Source organism: Megalobrama amblycephala, linkage group LG3 (genome assembly GCF_018812025.1).
Source record: "Megalobrama amblycephala isolate DHTTF-2021 linkage group LG3, ASM1881202v1, whole genome shotgun sequence".
NCBI classification, from domain to species: domain Eukaryota; kingdom Metazoa; phylum Chordata; class Actinopteri; order Cypriniformes; family Xenocyprididae; genus Megalobrama; species Megalobrama amblycephala.
This window is the reverse complement of record NC_063046.1, coordinates 56235690-56258527: the sequence shown is the minus strand read 5'-3', so window position 1 is coordinate 56258527 and position 22838 is coordinate 56235690. Positions and strand designations below refer to the sequence as shown.

General features: G+C 40.6%; 1 protein-coding gene across 1 annotated transcript in view; it reads left to right on the top strand.

Annotated features, from left to right (window-relative positions):
- LOC125265741 (multiple PDZ domain protein) overlaps positions 1-22838 on the top strand; it is a 111228-nt gene that overhangs the window by 12779 nt on the left and 75611 nt on the right. The window contains 3 exon segments of the mRNA XM_048186138.1: positions 8452-8621; positions 21204-21314; positions 21538-21677. Of these exon segments, the coding sequence (XP_048042095.1) occupies positions 8452-8621; positions 21204-21314; positions 21538-21677 (421 nt within the window).

The following is a 22838-nucleotide window of genomic DNA, read 5'->3' as shown; positions in this document are numbered from 1 at the left end:
CTCTGTCTATGCCAAACCCATCTCTGGTGTTTTTCCAAATAGCTTTATTTTGGTCTCATCTCTGGTCATAAAACCCAGTCCCGCAGAAAAGTTCCAGTAATGACCGGCAAACTGTAGGTCCATGAGATTGCTGTTTGATGTCACCAAAGGCTTTTTTCATTGCAACCTTCCCAAACAAGTTGTAGTTATATAGGTGATGTCTGATCATAGTTTTGGAGATTTTCTGTCCCCAAGACCCAACTAGCATTGTAATTCTACAACTTTGATCCTTACATTCTGTTTGGTGACTCAGACCATCCTCCTCAGTGCATGTGGGGCCAGTAGACACACGTCCTCTTCCAGGTAGAGTGTTACCATCTCCAGTTGATTTAAGGGACTTTTTACAACTTGTCACTTCATGCGTTTTCTCTGATTGGATTGCTATCTGATGGCAAAAAGACCAAGTGTAAATGTCCTCTGAAACGCTTTCAAAACAGATTTAAATCAGATCACTCAAACCACTTCAGGAGGTGGTCTGAGGTCCTGTTTACACCTGATATTAATATGCGTTTTGGTCGATCAGATCACAAGTGGATGATGCTAAATACAGGTCTAAAACGTTTTGAGCTTGTCCAGTTTTGACCACTTCCAGACGTAGTCGAAGAGGTGGTCTTGTGGCTGTCAGAGCAGAAAGGAAAGCTGCTGCTCTTCGTATGTTTTTCCATCATCTCCGGGTGTGTTCATATGTGGGTCAATGATGTGACGCCTACATTTTCTGTCTAGTTGCATTGTTTTCTGTTAAAATTTTGGTTTAAATGCATAAAAAGATACCATATATATGTAGTACCTCTCCTGTGCATTTACCCACTTTAACGTTTCAAAAAACATTAGTTATTTGTAATTTTCTGTTATTTAAAGTGTCAAAATATCACGTGGTGTGACCATCCGGCCATAACTTCTGTTTTGGAAATGTCTTTGAAAATTATTCAAATTCATTTTCTGCCCTAATTGGCATGATTTCCAACATTCCATTTTATGAAATATCATGTGGTGTGACCAACAAAAAACGACCACTTTGGGACTTTCATGTTGAAATCCATTCAAAGACAGGAAATTGCATCATATACCAATTTGCGAAGGACCCATGGAAGCAGCGAACAGGTTTGTAACTCTGTCTTAAATTTGGAAAAAAATTACCTTTTTAACAGCTGGTATGTAGTTCCCACATTTGGATATCATATGGGATGACCTCAAAAAATTATTAATATTGAGATTTCTGCATATATATAATTTTATTACAAATTTCATAGTGACCTTTTGTGGGAAGCTAGCTTGTTTTGTTTCAGTGGCCAATTCTGTGCCTGTAAATTTTGACTGAATTTGAAAATATCATGTGGTGCGACCACTGCAGAGTGTTTTCCATGATAGATATATGTCCTAGATTGGCAGTTTTTGTGCTTTTATATTCAATTGATGATTTATATACATAAAGTACTTTATTTTAATATAATGTGGAATAGAATTTTATGCAATTTGGGTCATTTTATAAAAAAATATTTCAGACAGTTTGTTTGTATTGTACAATATGAGAATGTAAAACAAAATTGTTTAGAGCATGTAATATGGTTTGTCTAGTTTGGTAATTGTCATTTATTGTTTATTTATTTATAACTATTTCAATCTATTTTACCAGATGCCACTGCCAAGCAAAAACTGTTGGCCCTAAACCAGCTGGCGTGGCAATTAATTAATTTCAATTTAGATGAAATGGTGCACTTATGTTTGCGATGTGATTTTTTTTTTTTTTTTTTTTTTTTTTTTTTTTAAATATAAAAAATCTTTATAAAATTTGTGTTCATGAAAATTCTGTAAAAATTAAATCTAATCTGGTTTATATATTGGCTTTTATATTGTATAAAATTGATTGTTTATTGATCTCTTTAAATAGATTTGAATTAAATTTAAGGTCTTCGTGTCATTTGGAGCGACCACATATCATGTGGTGCGACCAATAATAACAAAAACTGTATTAAATTAAAAATAAAATATCTAATAGAACCTCCCCTCGAAAAAATCAGTACAGAAGTGGATGAAAATGGACAAAAGAGACAGATTAAAACACCAGGTGTAAATGGGTATTTGTCTCCCTTGTCTATACTTGTGATCCGACCGACCAAAACGCATCTTCAGGTGTAAACAGGGCCTGAGATGCATTCCAACTGAAACTTGACAAGTGTAAATGCATCTGGTTGTTGAGACCACATATGTAAATTTTACTCCTCCCAAAATGTTAAAAAATAAATGTGTGAGAGCATGTTATAGGCTATATGACATGTTATAACCAGATATGACAGCGCGCATCGCCGTAGATGAGTATCTCTTCAGCAAGCCAACGCGTGAACTGCCACAAATAAAAATGAAAGTAAGTCGCAGACGCTCAACAATAATGATCTTAAATGATCTTACCAGTGCTGATGCCGCTCTCTCTCCTATTGCGGTCTTTGATTTTGATATTAGCTGATAATACATCAAATGCAGCTCTCATTGTTTTTTTGCAGCTCTGTTGCTTTCATTGGCGTGAACTCCGTTAAATTTGCATATAGTGCATGAATTAAAGATTAGATTTATATCCATTTTGAGGAGACACATTTATGTGGCCAAGTGTAAATGGATCCCGTTTTAACAAATCAGATAGCTATCCGATCAGTGAAAACACATTAAGTGACCAGGTGTAAACAAGCCCTTAAACTTCTTAATTATTGCCCAGATAGTGGAAATGAGTATTCCAACAATTAAACTATTATCTTTTTTTTATGATTTTATGATTTGTGGAGCTCAACAACCTTTTATCACACATCATTACTCAGGTCTTTCCCATAGTGATGGAGACTATAGGAATTTGACCTGTGTGACACTTCATATTTGTAGCCCAGTGAAACAGGAAGTCATGATGACTTATCACTTAAGTGTTCCTGATCACTTAAAGGGTTAGTTCACACAAAAATGAAAATTTTGTCATTAATTACTCACCCTCATGTCTTTCCACACCTGTAAGACCTTCGTTCATCTTCGGAGCACAAATGAAGATATACCATTTTGATAAGATTTTTGATAAAATCCGATGGCTCAGTGAGGCCTCCTTTGACAGGAAGTTAATCTACACTTTTAATGCCCAGAAAGATAGTAAAGACATATTTAAGACAGTTCATGTGACTACAGTGGTTTAACCTTAATTTTATGAAGCGACGAGAATACTTTTTGTGCGCCAAGAAACACAAAATAAATAAAATAATGACTTTATTCAACAATTTCTTCTCTTCCAAATCAGTCTCCGACGCGCATTCACGAGAGCACCTCGAAGTATGCATGTGGTGATGCCGGGTGTGCCTCATACGTCCTGAAAAGTGAAGCTGCGGGCTCTTTGATCGCCCCCTGGAGGCTGGATGCAGTACAGGTCATAAACCCCGCCCTCTCAATGCAGACGAATGAGACTTAAGTTAAAACATAAAAATAAATTATGCTTCAAATTAATTTTTCCGAGAGATGGTTTTGGTCATTTAAGGTAGTTGTTATCACGCTGATCTATATTCAATTGTTCGTTTTTGTGATAAGTTTGATTTTAGCTAGCAATTTGGTGCTGTAGAAACGGGGCGTGTCATCATGATTCACAGTTGATTGACAGCTTCTCTGAGGACTGTCGGAGCTTCGAGGGGAGATTCAAGATATATAACTAACAATTAATTTTCAATTTCTGTGTTATTTCACACCGACAAAATGAGCTGTAAACTGTACTAACTGACCTACAGGATCTGACGGCTTTATCTGAGCTTTTCTCGGTAACGTTAAATGTGGGCTTCATAAGCTAATTAATAAACGTTATTAGTTAAGATAACAAACCTAACGTTAGCCATGACGGGAAAAAAAGCAAGTGATCGTTATCTGGCAGTTACTAATTATTTTTATGGGTATAAAATAATAATTAGCAGGACAAAACTAATGATAGCCTACTCTGATTAATTATAGAGCACTGTCTACAGCAATCGATCTCCTGTAACGTTAGTTTAACCCTTTATTTAAAATGGCAGGACCGTTTTTGACATTTTAGAGTTGTTTCTAGTGGCATATTATATTGAGTTTATCTACTGAATTTGCTGTTTCAAAAATATTATTGCTCTAGAAACAGAATAGCCTATTATTTTATGGGTAGAATTTTAAATTGTGTATAATTTATATAGCCTATTTAAAATACATCAATGATGATGCAGTCGTCTGGGCGGAAGTTTGATACCGCGACTCCGTCTCCGGGCTCCACTGACGATTCCTTCTGCGCATGCCCAGGCTCCAAACATTTTTTTGACGTTTTTGCGTAACGTGTCAGCGCCCATCGGCGTCCGTTTTGGCTTCAGTTCAATACAATGGAAGGAAGCGGCGTCACGGCGTCCATCTTTTTTTACAGTCTATGGGTGATGCTAGATAGATTTGTTGCCTCATTGTCTGAATTATCCAAACTTCAGTTAGGTTTTCATTCATTATCATTTTTTGGGGTGCCAATAATTTTGGCACACATATTTTGGAGAAAAACATATTTGTTTGATTTATTCCACATTTATATTTTCTTACTGAAATAGTAAGAGGAGAAATGGTAAAAATAAATGTTCACAGTCAGATCACAGTTCACAGACAATATTTGTGGAGCCCACTGTATAGTTGACAGGATAACTTGCGGTGTTTCATGTAAATGAATGAATGTACCCTCAATTTTCGCACTGTTACTCTTATATTCAGTGTTTATCATTTTCAGTAAAGTAAAAATAGAGTGAGTACATTGTTTTGATGATTTGTGCTACCCGCTCATACTGTGCTACCTCCCATTAAAACAGTAGGTAGCACAATTCAATAGCGAAAAATGGTACCTATCAGATTGTGCCACCAGCTTTATATTCATTTGGTTTGAGGCTTTATTAACATACACACCTACCCTAAACCTACCCTTAAAACAAATGCAAATAGTGTTGGTAGCATTATTTGATAGGTAGCATTATTCTTCACAACAACATATCAAACTAGATAAAAAAAAGTTTGAAGACAAACTTTAAGTTGGCTTGAAAAAGCCAGTCCAGAAAGTTTGAAGTAGTTTTAAAAGTTTAAAGTTTGAGAGTTTTCAGTTTGAAAGTTTAAGTTTTAGGTTAGTAGTTTTGATAGATAGATAGATAGATAGATAGATAGATAGATAGATAGATAGATAGATAGATAGATAGATAGATACTCAAGGTGGTTGCTAGGGTGTTATGTGGTTGCTAGGGTACTTGGGGTGGTTGCTAAGATGTTGCTATGCAGTTGCTAGGGTACACTGGGTGGTTGCTAAGGAGTTGCTATGCAGTTGCTAGGGTAATCTGAGTGGTTGCTAGGGTATTCACGGTGGTTGCTAAGGTGTTGCTATGCGGTTGCTGGGGTACTCGGGGTGGTTGCTAAGGTGTTGCTATGCTGTTGCTAGGGTACTCGGGGTGGTTGCTAGGGTGTTGCTATGCAGTTGCTAGGGTACTCGGGGTGGTTGCTAAGGTGTTGATATGCGGTTACTAGTGTACTCTGGGTGGTTGCTAAGATGTTGCTATGCGGTTGCTAAGGTATCCTGGGTGGTTGCTAGGGTGTCACTATGCGGTTGCTAGGGTACTCGCGGTGGTTACTAAGGTGTTGCTATATGGTTGCTAAGGTATTTTGGGTGGTTGCTACGGTATTGCTATGAGGTTGTTAGGATATTCTAAGAGGTTGCTATGCTGTTCTGGGTGGTTGCTATGCGGTTGCTAGGGTGCTCTGTGTGGTTGCTGTGCTGTTGTCATGGTGTTCAATGTAGTTGCTTGGGTGATCTGGGTGGTTGCTATGATAGATAGATAGATAGATAGATAGATAGATAGATAGATAGATAGATAGATAGATAGATAGATAGATAGATAGATAGATTTAGAGAAATGGTAAAAATAAATGTTCACAGTCAGATCACAGTTCACAGACAATATTTGTGGAGCCCACTGTATAGTTGACAGGATAACTTGCGGTGTTTCATGTAAATGAACGAATGTACCCTCATTTGTCGCACTGCTACTCTTATATTCAGTGTTCATCATTTTCAGTAAAGTAAAAATAGAGTGAGTACATTGTTTTAATGATTTGTGCTACCCGCTCATACTGTGCTACCTCCCATTAAAACAGTAGGTAGCACAATTCGATAGCGAAAAATGCTACCTATCAGATTGTGCCACCAGCTTTATATTCATTTGGTTTGAGACTTTATTAACATACACATCTACCCCTACCCTAAACCTACCCTTAAAACAATGCAAATAGTGTTGGTAGCATTTTTTGATAGGTAGCATTATTCTTCACAACAACATATCAAATGATCTGTAACAGACAAAGTAATATGACACATGGTACAAACATTGTTACTCACACTTGTGTGCTGCGACATTACTGTCGTATCCAATATAGTTGACACATCATCATACTTCATTTTCATTCTTTCTAAAAAGCCAGTGCCGAACTTTGTCTTGGTTAAAAACGAATCCACCGCAAAATGAAGCAAACAAAGAAGTGTCTTATTGACGCGAACTGTAACTTTGTTAAAAATAAAGTTCATCAACGCTTTCCTAATGTTAGGAAAGCGTTGGAAGACAACGCAAAGACTGTGTTTTCCACAACATGGCACTTTAAAATGTCTTGTAATTCTCAGAGGTCAGTGTGAAATGGTGGGCGGGGCTAAAGAGGCAATAATGTAGAAGTAGGCATTGAATCTTCTTTAGCAGAGATGGTCTTTCATCGCACTGTGATGCCAGCCACACCATAGAATATACACTGACAAGAAGCGACAGTCAATAGAACGTTCCATTGAAATACCAGCGCCCAGCAGCAGCCCTGCGTTTCCGCCATTTTGGGGTGAAAACCATGCGGCAGTCCAATAGATTTCAATGGGACTATCAGCTGCTTTGTTAAAAAAAAAAAGTACATTAAAGCTGAAATTAGCTGAAAACCTGAATGATGACAACACAGAATAACATACAAACACTAGACTAGTGATCATTTATTTTTTTTTACGCTTTATTATACAGACTTAGTTTATTTCTTCCACTTTTTTTCTCCACAAAACTTTTGTTCTCTAGAAACCCATGTCAGTTTTGGTTAAAATTCTTTAAAAGGTTTATAAACACTGAATTATTACCAACATATGAAATTAAATTAAGGACATGCATCAGAAAAATTGGGAATGTTGGACAGTATGAATATAACAGCTTGATTTTGCAGTGTTGTCTAATGTCCGTTAAAGCAAAAGTGTGAATTATGTGATAACGGACACAGCATTGCGTCATGTATTATAAGATCATTATCAAAAACTGTTCTTTTGCGCTTCTGATTTGGCAGTGAAATTCGCAGATTTTGGGTGTGTAAGATGTGAAGGATTCTATGGTCTAGTTAGTATTTTCACCCCATAATGGTGGCCGCGCTACCGGAGCGGCATCTAGTGGCTGTTAGCAAAAAAGTATCAAAGTGTCGCTTCTTGGGTTCAATACTTTTTGGCCACACTGAGACAAAATCCGTAACGAGTCACTTTGGGAACTTAGTTTCAATAAAAGCTGTTTTTGTACTAACGAGGAAGATTTGAGTTCTGAAACTTACAGGATGTTGGTATAATACAATGACCTTGTTACATTTTATGTTGCTGTTTTTCAAGGACCTTTTAGTTTGTTATCATTATTATTTCCTGTTTTCATTTGGTTGTCATGGTAATAAATTGAAGGCCTTATTGTATATAAGGCCTTCAGTTCTCTCAGTTCCTTGTCTTGTGTTATTTGTGTTTGCTCACACTGTTTCATTTATTTTTTTTGTTTTGGATTTATTCTTTTGTTTGATTTAATGATGTTTTTAGCTACAAATACATCTGCTATGCCTCTAGCCTCCTCATCCTCATCATAAACATGACATACCTCTTATAGGTCAAAATCTCAAGGAAAATTAGATTTCTCAATTCATGACCCCTTTAAGGCAGCAGTGTAAAAGTGTTTTTTCCAGCTTTTTCACTGTGAATATCTTCTGTGAATTATTGACTTCTCTGTTTCCCTTGTTCTGTGAGAGGAATGTGTACTATGCGTTTGTACCCATGAGGCAGTCTGTGCGATTAGAAGACAATTCACCTCCTCGCGGCAATCAAACCCTCCACAGAAAACACTCCACGTCACTCTAAAGATGAATGTATTCAAAGACGCTCTCCTCTCAATTATTTAAATATAATGTACCTGTGAGAGAAAGAAAGTGAATTATATAAAACATTTCTACCGCAGCTCATCATAGCCGGAGACTGACCAATCTGTCACCATTTCTGACACAATATTCAAGCCTTAGTGAATAAACAAAAATGAAAGGCTGTCAAACCTGGAAGAGCTTATAAATGTGTGTGTGTGTATGTGTGTGTGTGTATGGCAGATACCCAGCGTTGTCTGCAGGCGGTGGAGAGGTTACAGTCTCGATTGAAAGAAAAGGGAGCAGATGTTCCTGCTGAGGAGAAGCTGAACCTTCTGAAAGCGGTCTTGCAGAGTCCTCTATTTCACCAGATCCTCGCCCTCCAGAAATCAGTGCAACACCTGAAGGAGCATGTAAGAAAAAACACAACACTGGAAAAATCCCCCTTATTTTTCGACAAACACCAAAACACTGCAAACATAGTGAATTTACATTAGTAAAAGGATAGATTGTCCAAAAATGAAAATTTTGACATTATTTATTTAGCCTTGTTCCAAACCCTAATGGTGTTTACCTGTTTTAATAATCTAAGCGCATGGTCTGAAGCGCACGGCGCAAGTGCACTTAGGGCGTGTCCGAATCCACTTTTGCTAGTAAAACGTGCAAAACACTTTTTTTTTTTTTTGTAAAACACTTTTGGGCGTAACGTGCAATAAACCAATCAGAGTCTCATCTCCCATTCCTTTTAAAAGCCAGTTGTGCTCGCACCATGGCGGATTCGCTATTTACATGGTGCAAGCAGAAAAACTAAACGCTTCTCTAGTGAGGAAACGGATCTGCTCGTGCGTGAGGTTAAACGCCAGGACAAGCCGGATTCCACCAAAGCATTTTTATCTTTATGCACACAATAATAATCTTTTACATTGTAATCCTTTTATTTTTAATATTTGGCATGTTTGTGTGCTGCTGCACGTCCCTGTGTGTGTAATAAGCAGAGTGTATCCACGCACTTAAAATAACACATGCTCTTTAAATAACAAAACAAATATTGCGCCATTGACTTTAGACCAGGTTTCAGTTGGTCAACGGTGCAGTCGTTTTCAGTAGCCTCAAAATAGCCTGAACACACCTCGTTTTCAGACCAGCACAAATGCGCAAATGCATTCGCTATTTAAACATCATGGCGCAGGACGTGAAAATGATAACTGCGTCTGGCTGAAACTAGCAAAAAAACACTTGCTTCAAGCCTGGCGTTGCATTGCGCCAAGTGTATGAGAGGGCCCCAAGACCTTCTTTTTTTAGAAAATTTTAAATTTTGGACAACATTCAGATGGTTATTTTATATACAAGAATATTTACTCACCCCCATATCATCCAAGATGTTCATATCTTGCTTTCTTCAGTCAAAAATAAATTAGGGTTTCTGAGGAAAACATTCTACGATTCTTCTCCATATAGTGGGGTTCACTGGGTTGAAGGTCCAAATTGCAGTTTCAGTGCAACTTCAAAGGGCTCTACGCGATCCCAGATGATGAGTAAGGGTCTTAGTGAAACGATCAGTCATTTTCTAAAAAAAAAACAAAAAAACAAAAAAAAACATTTATATACTTTTTAACCACAAATGCTCTGTCACGTGAAAAGAAGACTGGATGCAATAGCAAGTTAATCACTTTAATAGTGCTTCACGCCAGGTAGTCAGATATACACACAGTGTAGTCACAACACAGACAGCAGGAGAGATGGTAACACAGGGACTGGATGGGCGATGGTGTCCGTGGTGAGTGGTGCTCCGTGGTGAGAATCCGTGAGATGAGATGAGCAAGGTAAATCCAGAACGAGTATCCAGGGGAACAGACAGGAAACAGCAACGAGAACTCCAACTCCAGGAAACAAGAAACACGGTAACACAAGACAACACCAGGACTCCAAAACAACGATCTGACAAACATGAGACGAAAGACAAGGCGTTAAATAGGCAAGATCTAATAACCCACAGCTGCCGCTGATCAGTAATCAGCGGCGACGCCCACACAGAACAATCAGGTGACACACCCCACAACCCACACACAGACAACAGAATGACACAGTGGATCTGCGAACCGTGACAGTACCCCTCCTCCTAGGAACGCCTCTCGGCGTTCCCACCACTCCTTACCTGTTGATTGTAATCATCAATAAGGGAGTGATCCAGAATGTCCCTCGCAGGTACCCAACTTCTCTCCTCCGGACCGTAACCTTCCCAGTCCACCAAGTACTGGAATCCGCGTCCCCTCCGCCTCGAGTCCAGAATACGATTAACCGAATAAGTTGGTTCCCCGTCTACGAGACGCGGCGGTGGAGGAACCGGAGCAGGCGGATTAAGTGGTGAATGAAAAACTGGTTTGATCTTGGACACATGGAAGGCGGGATGAATCCTCCTGTACGCCGGAGGCAATTTGAGGCGGACTGCCACTGGACTAATGATCTTAGTGACAGTAAACGGGCCAATGAATTTGGGAGCAAGCTTATTAGCCACGGAGCGGAGCGGAATGTTCTTAGTAGAAAGCCACACTTTTTGACCAACGACATATACGGGTGGCTTTGACCGGTGGCGATCGGTCTTAGCCTTGGTGCGCGCCCTCACTTGCAACAGAGTCTCGCGGGCTCTGTTCCAAGTGCGATGGCACCTCTGGACAAAGGCGTGGGCAGAGGGGACCGCAACTTCGGACTCCAGACTGGGAAACACAGGTGGCTGGTAACCTAGGCTACATTCAAACGGAGAAAGGCCCGTAGAAGACACTGGTAACGAGTTGTGAGCGTACTCAATCATAGAGAGTTGTTGGCTCCAGGAGGAAGGATTCTTGGACGCCAAACATCGCAACATTCGCTCTAAATCCTGGTTGGCTCTCTCGGTCTGACCATTGGTCTGGGGATGGAACCCAGAGGAAAGACTAACCGTCGCCCCCAGTAACCTACAAAACTCTTGCCAGAATTTGGACACAAATTGGGGACCCCTGTCAGAAACCACATCCACCGGGAGGCCATGAAGCCGGAAGACATGATCAATGACAGTAACCGCTGTCTCCTTAGCAGAGGGTAATTTGGCTAAGGGTATAAAATGGGTCACCTTCGAGAACCGGTCCACAACGGTCAAAACAACCGTATACCCTTGGGAGGGTGGGAGGGCGGTCACAAAATCTAGCGCGATATGGGACCAGGGTCTCGAAGGGACAGGCAGCGGTTGGAGTAACCCATCTGGAGGGCGGTTGGAAGTCTTACCAGTAGCACAGACCGAGCAAGCCAAAACAAAATCGCGAATGTCGCGAGCCATACCTGGCCACCAGAATCGTTGCTTGACCAAAAATCTGGTTCGATTAACCCCTGGATGGCAAGCCACGTTAGAACAATGACCCCACTTGATGACGCAGGACCTTAACTCATCCGGCACAAACAAACGGTTCGGTGGGCATGCGGGCGGAGGCGTTACCCCTTCTAAGGCCGCCAGGACCTTCGATTCGATCTCCCATGTAAGAGTGGAGACCACTAATGTCTCGGGAAGAATACACTCGGGAGTAGACGGGCGTTCGGAGGGATCAAAAATGCGAGAAAGAGAATCGGGCTTGATGTTCTTGGAGCCCGGGCGGTACGATAGAGTAAAATCAAAACGACCGAAAAAAAGTGCCCACCGAGCCTGCCTGGAATTGAGTCTTTTAGCCGATCGTATATACTCTAAATTCTTATGATCAGTCCAAACAATAAAGGGTACCCCTGAACCCTCTAACCAGTGACGCCACTCTTCCAACGCTAATTTGACTGCCAACAACTCTCTGTTACCAATATCATAATTGCGTTCAGCGGGAGACAAACGATGAGAATAGTACGCGCAAGGGTGCATCTTGTTATCTGAGGGAGAACGCTGGGAGAGAACTGCACCTACCCCCACCTCTGACGCGTCAACCTCCACCACGAACTGACGCGAAGGATCAGGGGCTATCAGAATGGGGGCCGAAACGAAGCGGCCCTTCAGTTTGGCCCTTCAGGCCCTTTCACCTGAAGGTCGTTCTGGAGGAGGTCAAAGCGGTCAGAGGTGCGGCTAGTTGGCTGAAATTGCGAATAAAACGCCGGTAAAAATTGGCGAACCCCAGAAACCGCTGTAGGGCCTTACGGGAATCTGGACTTGGCCAATCCACCACAGCCTTAACCTTGTCAGGATCCATGCGAATTCCCTCAGACGAGACGATGTACCCTAGGAAAGAAACAGATTGTGCATGAAATTCGCATTTCTCCGCCTTGACAAAAAGCCCATTCTCTAGCAGCCGCTGAAGCACTCGTCTGACGTGTTGAACATGCTCCTGGAGAGACGATGAAAAAAATCAATATGTCGTCCAGGTAGACATATATGAACTGGTCAACCATGTCTCTCAACACGTCATTGACGAGTGCCTGGAAGACCGCGGGCGAGTTGGACAGCCCGAAGGGCATGACCAAGTATTCAAAGTGCCCTCTAGGGGTGTTAAAAGCGGTCTTCCACTCATCCCCCTCCCTGATGCGGACCAAATGATATGCATTTCTTAAGTCCAATTTAGTGAAAATGGACGCTCCTTGCAACCTCTCGAAGGCTGAAGACATCAACGGCAAAGGATAAGTATTCTTTACCGTGATGTTGTTCAGCTCCCGGTAATCAATACAAGGTCGCAAAGACCCGTCCTTCTTCCCCACAAAAAAGAACCCCGCCCCCGCTGGAGATGAGGAAGGGCGGATGAACTTGGCTGCCAGAGAATCAGAAATATATTTCTCCATGGCCTCCCTCTCGGGAACAGATAGAGAGTACAACTTGCCCTTAGGCGGAGACTTACCCGGAACTAAGTCTATTGCACAATCGTAGGGACGATGCGGAGGGAGAGAAGCAGCTCGGGACTTACTGAACACCTCCTTCAGGTCAAGGTACTCCTTGGGCACGTTAGACAGATCCACCGCCTCATCCTGCAAAACAGAAACAGACACCGTGGGACAAGCAGACAATAGACAAGACTTGTGACACTGGGTGCTCCATTCAGTGATTGTTCCGAGTTGCCAGTCGATGCGAGGGTTGTGTAAAAGAACCCCGCCCCCGCTGGAGATGAGGAAGGGCGGATGAACTTGGCTGCCAGAGAATCAGAAATATATTTCTCCATGGCCTCCCTCTCGGGAACAGATAGAGAGTACAACTTGCCCTTAGGCGGAGACTTACCCGGAACTAAGTCTATTGCACAATCGTAGGGACGATGCGGAGGGAGAGAAGCAGCTCGGGACTTACTGAACACCTCCTTCAGGTCAAGGTACTCCTTGGGCACGTTAGACAGATCCACCGCCTCATCCTGCAAAACAGAAACAGACACCGTGGGACAAGCAGACAATAGACAAGACTTGTGACACTGGGTGCTCCATTCAGTGATTGTTCCGAGTTGCCAGTCGATGCGAGGGTTGTGTGGGAGCCAGGGGTGTCCCAGAACGACAGGTGCGTGAGGGGTGTCCATGAGGAGGAACTGAGCTTCTTCTGAATGGTTACCGGAAGTGACGAGGGTGATGTAATCCGTAGTGTGGGAGAGACTGGAAAGAGACTGTCCATTGAGAGCGTTGACTGAAATGGAGTGCTCAAGGGATGATGTAGGAATTCCGTGTTGTAGTGCAAACGTGATGTCCATGAAACTGCCCTCCGCCCCAGAATCCAAAAGTGCGCTACAGGTGATGTCGTGTGTAGCCCATCTCAGTCTAACCGGGAGGAGGGTTGATGGCGAGGACTTCTCGGCGGAGATCCCGCCCGATAGTAGCCTCGAGTTTACTATCGGGCTTGGTCTTTTACCGGGCAGTTTCTGATGATGTGTCCCGATGTCCCGCAGTATAAGCAAAGACCAAGGGACCTCCGCCGCTCCCGCTCCTCCCGAGAAAGCCGAGCTCTCCCTACCTGCGTGGGCGCAGGATCGGGTGCTGGGCTAACCGCATCCACCGGGCTGACAGGAAGACCGCTGTGCCTCTCTCCGGATTCCACTAGTGACTCCACTCGTCGGAGGCGAGAATCAACTCGAAGCGCCAGCTCAACAAGCCCGTTGAATGTCTCTGGAAGGTCCAACGTGTATATCTCCCGGTGGATACGATCAGCCAGCCCATGCAGGAACACGTCCCACTGCGCCTCCTCGTTCCACCGACACTCTGCCGCGAGGGTGCGGAACTCGATGGCATAGTCAGCGACCGTGCGGTTGCCCTGCTTGAGAGCGGTGAGTTTGCGGGCGGCCTCCTTCCCCGCAACCGCACGGTCGAACACCCTCCTCATCTCGGCGGCAAGTGCCGTGAACGAGGAGCAGCACGGGTCCTGGTTTTCCCAAACCGCCGTTCCCCATAGCGCCGCCTTCCCGGTGAGCAGGGTGAGTACAAACGCCACTTTGGACTCCTCCCTCTCAAAGGTGCGTGGCTGCAGGGTGAAATGGAGAGAACATTTATTCAAAAACGCTCAACAAAATTCTGGCTCACCGGCATAGTTCTGAGGAACGGGAAGGCGGGGCTCCGACAGGTCTCCTTGTGCGGGTGATGGTGGGGGAACGGACGGTGGGGCTGGCGCAGTGGGAGCGCGAAGTTGTTGTAGCTGCTGGGAGAGCTCGGACACCTGTGTTACCAGCGCCTGGACAGCGCCAAAGACTCTCCTGCTGCTGGTCCATACGATTAACAGCGTGACTGATGAACTCCGTGAAAGCTGCTGAACTCGCTGCATCCATGGTAGATGGTCAGATCGTTCTGTCACGTGAAAAGAAGACTGGATGCAATAGCAAGTTAATCACTTTAATAGTGCTTCACGCCAGGTAGTCAGATATATACACACAGTGTAGTCACAACACAGACAGCAGGAGAGATGGTAACACAGGGACTGGATGGGCGATGGTGTCCGTGGTGAGTGGTGCTCCGTGGTGAGAATCCGTGAGATGAGATGAGCAAGGTAAATCCAGAACGAGTATCCAGGGGAACAGACAGGAAACAGCAACGAGAACTCCAACTCCAGGAAACAAGAAACACGGTAACACAAGACAACACCAGGACTCCAAAACAACGATCTGACAAACATGAGACGAAAGACAAGGCGTTAAATAGGCAAGATCTAATAACCCACAGCTGCCGCTGATCAGTAATCAGCGGCGACGCCCACACAGAACAATCAGGTGACACACCCCACAACCCACACACAGACAACAGAATGACACAGTGGATCTGCGAACCGTGACATGCTCATCTTGCACTAGCTCTGCGATCCGCACACATGACGTAATCACGTTACAAAGGTCATGAGTGATGTAGGCGGAAGTACCGATCCAGTGTCTACAAAGTGAACGTGCAAAGATTAAGCCAAACTGCATTTACAAAAAAAGGTAAAACAACGATATCAGACGATTTTGAAGTTGGAGGACAAAATTAGATGAAGTTTTTCACCCTACCGCAGTACTTCCGCCTACGTCACGCGTGACCTTTCAACATAATGTGTGACACATCGCAGAGCAGTGCAAGACAAGCAATTGTGGTTAAAAAGGACTTGACAAAGGCTTTGTGATGAAACATTGGTTAATAAAAACTTTCTGCAAGTGAGTGTGCAGTCAAATCTCATATATATTTAGATTTATCTCTCTTGACCTGCACCTCGGACGGTGTGCGTTTCTTTATGTCTTTTTTAAAAAGGACTTGGCACTTAATCTGGACTGAAAGACTCTGGCATATTGTTTTACTGTTTTTTTTTCAAGCATTTAATAAAAAATAAAAAAATGTGGTTAAATAATTTTTTTTATTTATTTTTTTTTTAAAAGTGACCGATCGTTTCGCTAGACAAGACCCTTATTCCTTGCCTGGGATCGTATAGAGCCCTTTGAAGCTGCACTGAAACTGTAATATGGACCTTCAACCCATTAAACCCTGTTGAAGTCCACTATATGGACAAAAATCCTGGAATGTTTTCCTCAAAAACCTTTTTTTTTTTTTTTGACTGAAGAAAGACATAAACATCTTGGATGACATGGGGGTGAGTAAATTATCAGGAAATGTTCATTCAGAAGTGAGAGCTTTTTTTTTTTTTTTAAGAACTGTTCATTGATGGAATGTTTTGGTTTTTTTTACCTATTTTTTTCTTTTCAACTGGTTCATTCCTGTTTATAAATTTGATCAAATAATTTGTTCACAAATTGAATTGAATTGAATTATTTATTAACAAATCAGACAGATTCATTTGTGATTTGGAGTCCAACACACTTGCATTGAAATCAGTGTGGTGAAAACATTCAACATATATGAGGTTATGTGACAAAAATGTAGCATACTACTGTTTGTATTGTTTAGTACTTCACATACACTATCATTCAAAAGTTTGCTGTCATTTATGTAATTATTAAATTTAATATTTTTTATTCAACAAGAATGCATTAAATTGATCAAAAGTGACAGTAAAAACTTTTCCACTAAAATGTAAAGCAGCACAACTGTTTACAACATTAATAATAAGAAATGTTTCTTCAAATCAGCATATTAGAATAATTTCTGAAGGATCATGTGACACTAAAAATCTGGAGTAATGATGCTAAAAATTCAGCTTTGCATCACTGGAATAAGTTACAGTTTAAAACATATTACATAATATTTCGCAATATTAATGTTTTTACTTTATTTTTGATCATATAAATGTAGCCTTGGTCAGCGTAACAGACTTCAAAACATTCAAAACAATGTCAAAAACATAAAAAAATCCTACCTTACCCAAACCTTACAACGGTAGTATACAATACTTATTTGGAAATGTAAAACTAATATTTCCTAATGGCGTGCGAAAGCAAAATATATAAAATATAAATATCTTAAAACAAATATTTTTGTGAACTGTATATAGCAAAGTATGCAATAAGCAGTATACTGCGTTATGTCTGAGGTAGTTTCAGACATGCTGTCACAGTTAATCCTAGGATTTGTGTTAAGTTAATTATGCAATGATATGTTTTGACATAGTCTGCTTTGAATCTTTGCTGCCCTGATCTAAGATGACTGAGATTACATGATTATTCAAATCACAAACAATGCAAACACTTGAAAATATTCATAAGTAAGATACGGCTTAATTAGTCGGGGGGAAGAAGCTTTATTAATTGGGCAGATTTCGAGGTTTTCAAGCTCTGTGTGGACATGGAGAGTTTTGCACTGGCAGCCGTTCTGTCTAAAGTATGCGAGTTATGCTGGGGAGGCTGGAACAGAGGAATGGAGATTATCAAATCCCCACCGGCATTCCCTCTCGCTCAGTTCAGTCACATACTTATGAACCGCAGAGCGTAACATTGTTAACAGCCTGTGAGGAAAAAGGAAACCTAAAAAATCAAACCCTTGTGAAAAAGAAGTTTGCTTAATTGTATTAAATGTGCCCTTGCAGTGTACTTCAAATCTTAAAAGTATATTTAAAAAAAAAACAAAAAAAACCTGTACTTGCATTAATATAATATTAGTAAAATAAAGGTCAATTAAGTGTACTTAAAGAAAGTACACTTTCATGACTGCGTTTCTTAAGGTAAAATTTAATTCATTGTTTTAACAATCTTTTGTTGTGCTTTAAAGAAGTACTTATTTTGATGTGTTGACTAACATATACTTAAGCACATTTTGGGCCCTATAATACACCCGGCGCAATGCGACGCAAGGCGCAGCGCAAGTGTGTTTGCTAGTTTGCGTCCGGCGCCGTTCGCGTTTTCCCGTTCAGCGCCACGTCCTTAAATTAGTAAATGCATTTGCGCCAGTTAGTGCGCCCATGGGCGTGCTGGTCTAAAAAAGAGGTGTGTTCAGGCGCATTGCTATTTTAAGGAGCTGAAAATAGACTGCGCCATAGACCAACTCAAACCTGGTCTAAAGTCTAAAGTCAATGGCGCAATATTTTTTTGTTAGAGCGCGTTGGTAGAAACTGCGCCTCTGGGCGCGTCCACAGTGCGCGTTGACTTTGCTTATTACACACAGGGATGCGCATCACACAAACACGCCAAATATTAAAAACAAAAGGATTACAGTGTAAAAGAATATTATTGTGTAGGCTACATAAATATAAAAATGTAATGATGAATAGTCATTGCGTGTATTAGAATTAGGCTACCTATTTTCAATTTAGCCTATTACTACTTATAATGATGAACGAAATCGTGCCAATACACACACATATATATTAACTGACTTTAACTTTGCGCAAGAGCAGATCGGTTTCTTCGCTTGAAAAGCGTTCAGCTTTTCCGCCAACAAATTCCGCCATGTAAATAGCAATCCGCCATGGCGCGAGCGCATCTCGCTCTTAAAGGGAATGGGAGATGACACTCTGATTGGTTTATTGAACGTTACGCCCATTACTCATTAAGAGAATAGGGACAACCCATTTCAAAACAGTTTTTCCGTCGTTAAAATAGCAAAAGTAGATTTGGACACGCCCTGAGTGCACCTGCGCCGTGCGCTTTACACTTTGCGTTTAGATCGTTAAAATAGGGCCCTTAAAGTTAATTGTCAGTATTTGGCAATACACTTTAACCATATTTCAAAAAAACAAAATTATGAAATTGCATATAAAGATATACTTAAGTCCTACTTAAAGTGGTTTAAAAAAATGAAAATTCTGTTATCATTTACTCACCCTTAAGTTGTTCCAAACCTGAGTTTCTTTCTTCTGTTGAGCACAAAAGAAGATATTTTGAAGAATATAGGTAACCAGATAGTTGACGTAAGTCATTGACTTCCATACAATTTTTTTTCTACCATGGAAGTCAATGGTTACAGTCAACTGTTTGGTTACCCATATTCTTCAAAATATCCTCTTTTGTGTTCAACAGAAGAAGGAAAGTCATACAGGTTTGGAACAACTTGAGGGAAGTTGAGTGAACGATGACAGAATTTTAATTTTTTAGTGAACTATCCCTTTAAGTATCTGAAAACATTACTTTCAATACACACTTAAGTATATTATTTTAAAGTGTATTGTTTACTTAACAAGTACTCTTCTAAGTAAGTATGCTAAAGTGTACAAATTTTTCACAAGGTATACACACACAAGAATATGATTTTTACATTTTCAAAAGAAAAGTGGTAGCCAGGGTGTTGCTATTCAGTGGCTATGGTGTTCTGCGGGGAAATTTGTTACTTAGGCAAAAGTAAACATCATGATTGCTTTAAAGCAAGCACCTTTAATAACCTTAGAAGAATTTATTTTGGTCTGTTGATGTCTCTCCACACTAAACTGCAAGGTTGTTTATGCCAACTGGTGGGTCTGGCTTTGTCTGTGTTGCTATGGTTACCACAACATAGGAAGGACTGAGAGAGACATGAGTTCATGTGTGAAGTGGAGCAGAAGTAATTTCTGAAATGTGGACGAGCCAAACTGGAGGCCTAATCCTCTTACACGGGAAGACTAACAAATACACGCTCTCTCAGAGCTGGCATAGTTTAGTGTGCGTTCAAAGCTTGTGCACGATCAGCAACCGAGCCGAGAGTCTACAGCGCTTAATCTGAAGGGCCTCTGGGAGACGTTTATGAACATTAATGTTTACTGCAGCAGACTGAAGTGGGCCCATTTATGCACAGAAGAGCTGTATAAAATCTGCAAAAAATGTCACCCTGACTCTCCCGACATAGTTTGGGACCATTATTGGCACCTAATAATTAAATTTCTGTCATTATTTTTTCTTTGACTTTCTTTCTTCTGCGAAACACAATAGAAGATATCATTGGAATCCAAAAAAAAAACAAAAAAAACCATTAAACCCTATTTCCTTGTGAAAAACGAGGTTGTTTAATTGTTTTGAATGCACTTGTAGTGTAATTAAAATCTTAAAAGTACATTTTTTTTGCAGATAATATAATATTAATAAAATAAAAGGCCATTTAAGTATACTTGAAGAGAGTTCTTAAAACACTTAAGTACACTTTTAAAAAGTGCACTTTTTTATAATATCAAATTAAAAGTTTTGCGTTAAAATGTAGCTTTTAATGTAAGCTTTTAAGCAATACTTTTATATTATTAAAAAGTGCACTTTTTAAAAGTGTACTTAAGTGTGTTGTTCTAAATTACATTTAAACTTAATACAGGTTCAATAAAAATGACATTAAAGTATGTTTTATTTGACCAAAAATGCTTGTCAGTACATTCAGCAGAACACTTTAACCATACTTCAAGTGATTATGAAATTACATATAAAGATGTAAAGAGTCCTACTTAAGTGTCAAAAAGCATTCTAAAAATCAGCTAATTGCGCATTTAATGTACAATTTAAACTAAAAATAAATTGTAATTGCAATTAACATGCAATTACATTCAGTTCCGCTTAAGCATATTCTTTTAAAGTATTTCCATAATATAATACAATTATTAAAAGTATGCTAAAATGTATTTCTTTTTCACAAGGGATTGACTTTCATTGTATTACATAAACACAAAGGCATTCATTTTTGGGTGAACAATTTCTTGAATAAATGAGAATCACAAGATGTGGAAAATACACACAGACACTGATATAACAGCAAGGACAGAGTTATAAATCACTCGAGTGCAGATCTGTGAAACCGAGCTGGAAAGACAATGGTTTAATAAGCAATTAAATTCAAACAAACAACAAATGTTTTAAGGAAATGACTTCACACATTGCGATGTGAAGTGCATGTTATTTTTCTCACAGAGAGAAGCTTTTTTGGGGCACATTTTGTCTGGGTAATTGATGTGAAATGGTTTGTACTTCATCAGGAATGTGCGCTCGAGTCGAGGAGGGAAATAAAAAGTTAATTAAGCAGCTCCTGAATGTAATGAAAAACATGTGTGCGCAGATGGCTGGGAGGACAAATTATCACCAGAAATTATCAAAACAAATGAGTTTTCCATGCTCTTTCAGAGCCATTTATATTTTTAGATGCTCAGTGAAAAAGTAAAGCTAAATACTTGGAACACACAAATGAGGAGTAATTTACACTTCCACTATGTTTTTTTGTCGATCTTTCTCTCATAGACTCCATATATTAACTCAGATCTCAAGGGCAGCAATGAAGGTTTTTCAGCACAGCTCAATGGACAGCCTTCATCTGAAGAGTACAAACACATCATCCGTTCCATGGCTCAGGTAACATACATTGGTATTTATTTCTATAGATCATTAAATCTTTACTTTTCAACATTTAACCAGTAAACTCTCAATCTCATTGAGATATATAAGAGATGTAAGATATGCCAGCCAAATATATTGTCCTCAGTAAATAAAACAATAAGAGACCACACATTTAGTCATTTACTTTCTGAGAGCATACAAACTGTGTGATTATGTGGCTGTGATGTTGTGTGTGTAGGGTCGGTACGTGACCCACATCGACCTACAGAAGCCGGTATCGGGTGGTTTGGGCTTCAGTGTTGTTGGATTGTGTAGTGAGAACCGCGGAGAACTCGGCATCTTCATTCAGGAGATTCAGGCTGGAAGTGTGGCATACAGGTCAGAATACATATAGTACACACACACACACACACACACACACACACACACACACACACACACTCACATCCTGTCAGATGATCAGTGATTTCTGCACATAACTCTTCTTGTTCGTTCACATTTTAAAAATAAAGATTACTCATATTTTAAAGATCTGCTGCAATTCTCATTTTTTCCCTCCTAATCACAAATGTGTCACCAGTTCATGTCATGTCAGCATTTTTCAGCTAAAAGTCACTGCAAAAGCTAGTTTGCTGACATGTTAGTACTTTTTAGCAATTTGGTGTGTCTTTGTGAGAGGAAATTTCTGCCTACTCAATATGTGTCTGATAGAAAAGTAGATATACCCCACATTGTTCTACAAAAACAGTGTTGGATAATTGTTCTTAGGTCAGCCAATTGTTCACCATTTATTCATTCATCACTATTCATTGTCATTTTGTCCACCCCTTGTGAAAAAGAAGTACACTTTACACTACAGGTATCAAAAAAGTTGGCACGGGGGCAACAAATGGCTGAAAATGCAAGACATTTTGAAAAGATTCAGCTGGGAGAACATCTAGCCACTAATTTATTTAATTGATATCAGGTCTGTAACATGATTAGCTACGTATTAAAGGGATGTCTTAGAGAGGCAGAGTCTCTCAGAAGTAAAGATGGGCAGAGCTGTGAAAGAGTGCGCAAAAAGATTGTGAAATACTTTAAAAACAATGTTCCTCAACGTCAAATTGCAAAGGCTTTCCAAATCTCATTATCTGCAGTGCATAACATCATCAAACGATTCAGAGAAACTGGAGGAATCTCTGTGCGTAAGGGACAAGGCTGAAGACCTTTATTGGATGCCCGTGGTTTTCGGGTCCTCAGACGACACTGCATCACTCATCGGCATGATTGTGTCAATGACATTACTAAACAGGCCCAGGAAACCACTGTCGGTAAACGCAATCCGCCGTGCCATCTGCAGATGCCAACTAAACCTCTGTCATGCAAAAAGGAAGCCATATGTGAACATGGTCCAGAAGCGTGTCTTGTGGGCCAAGGCTCATTTAAAATGGACTGTTTCAAAGTGGAAAAGTGTTCTATGGTCAGACGAGTCCAAATTTGACATTCTTGACATTCCTCCGGTCTGAAGAAGAGGGAGACCTTCCAGCGTGTTATCAG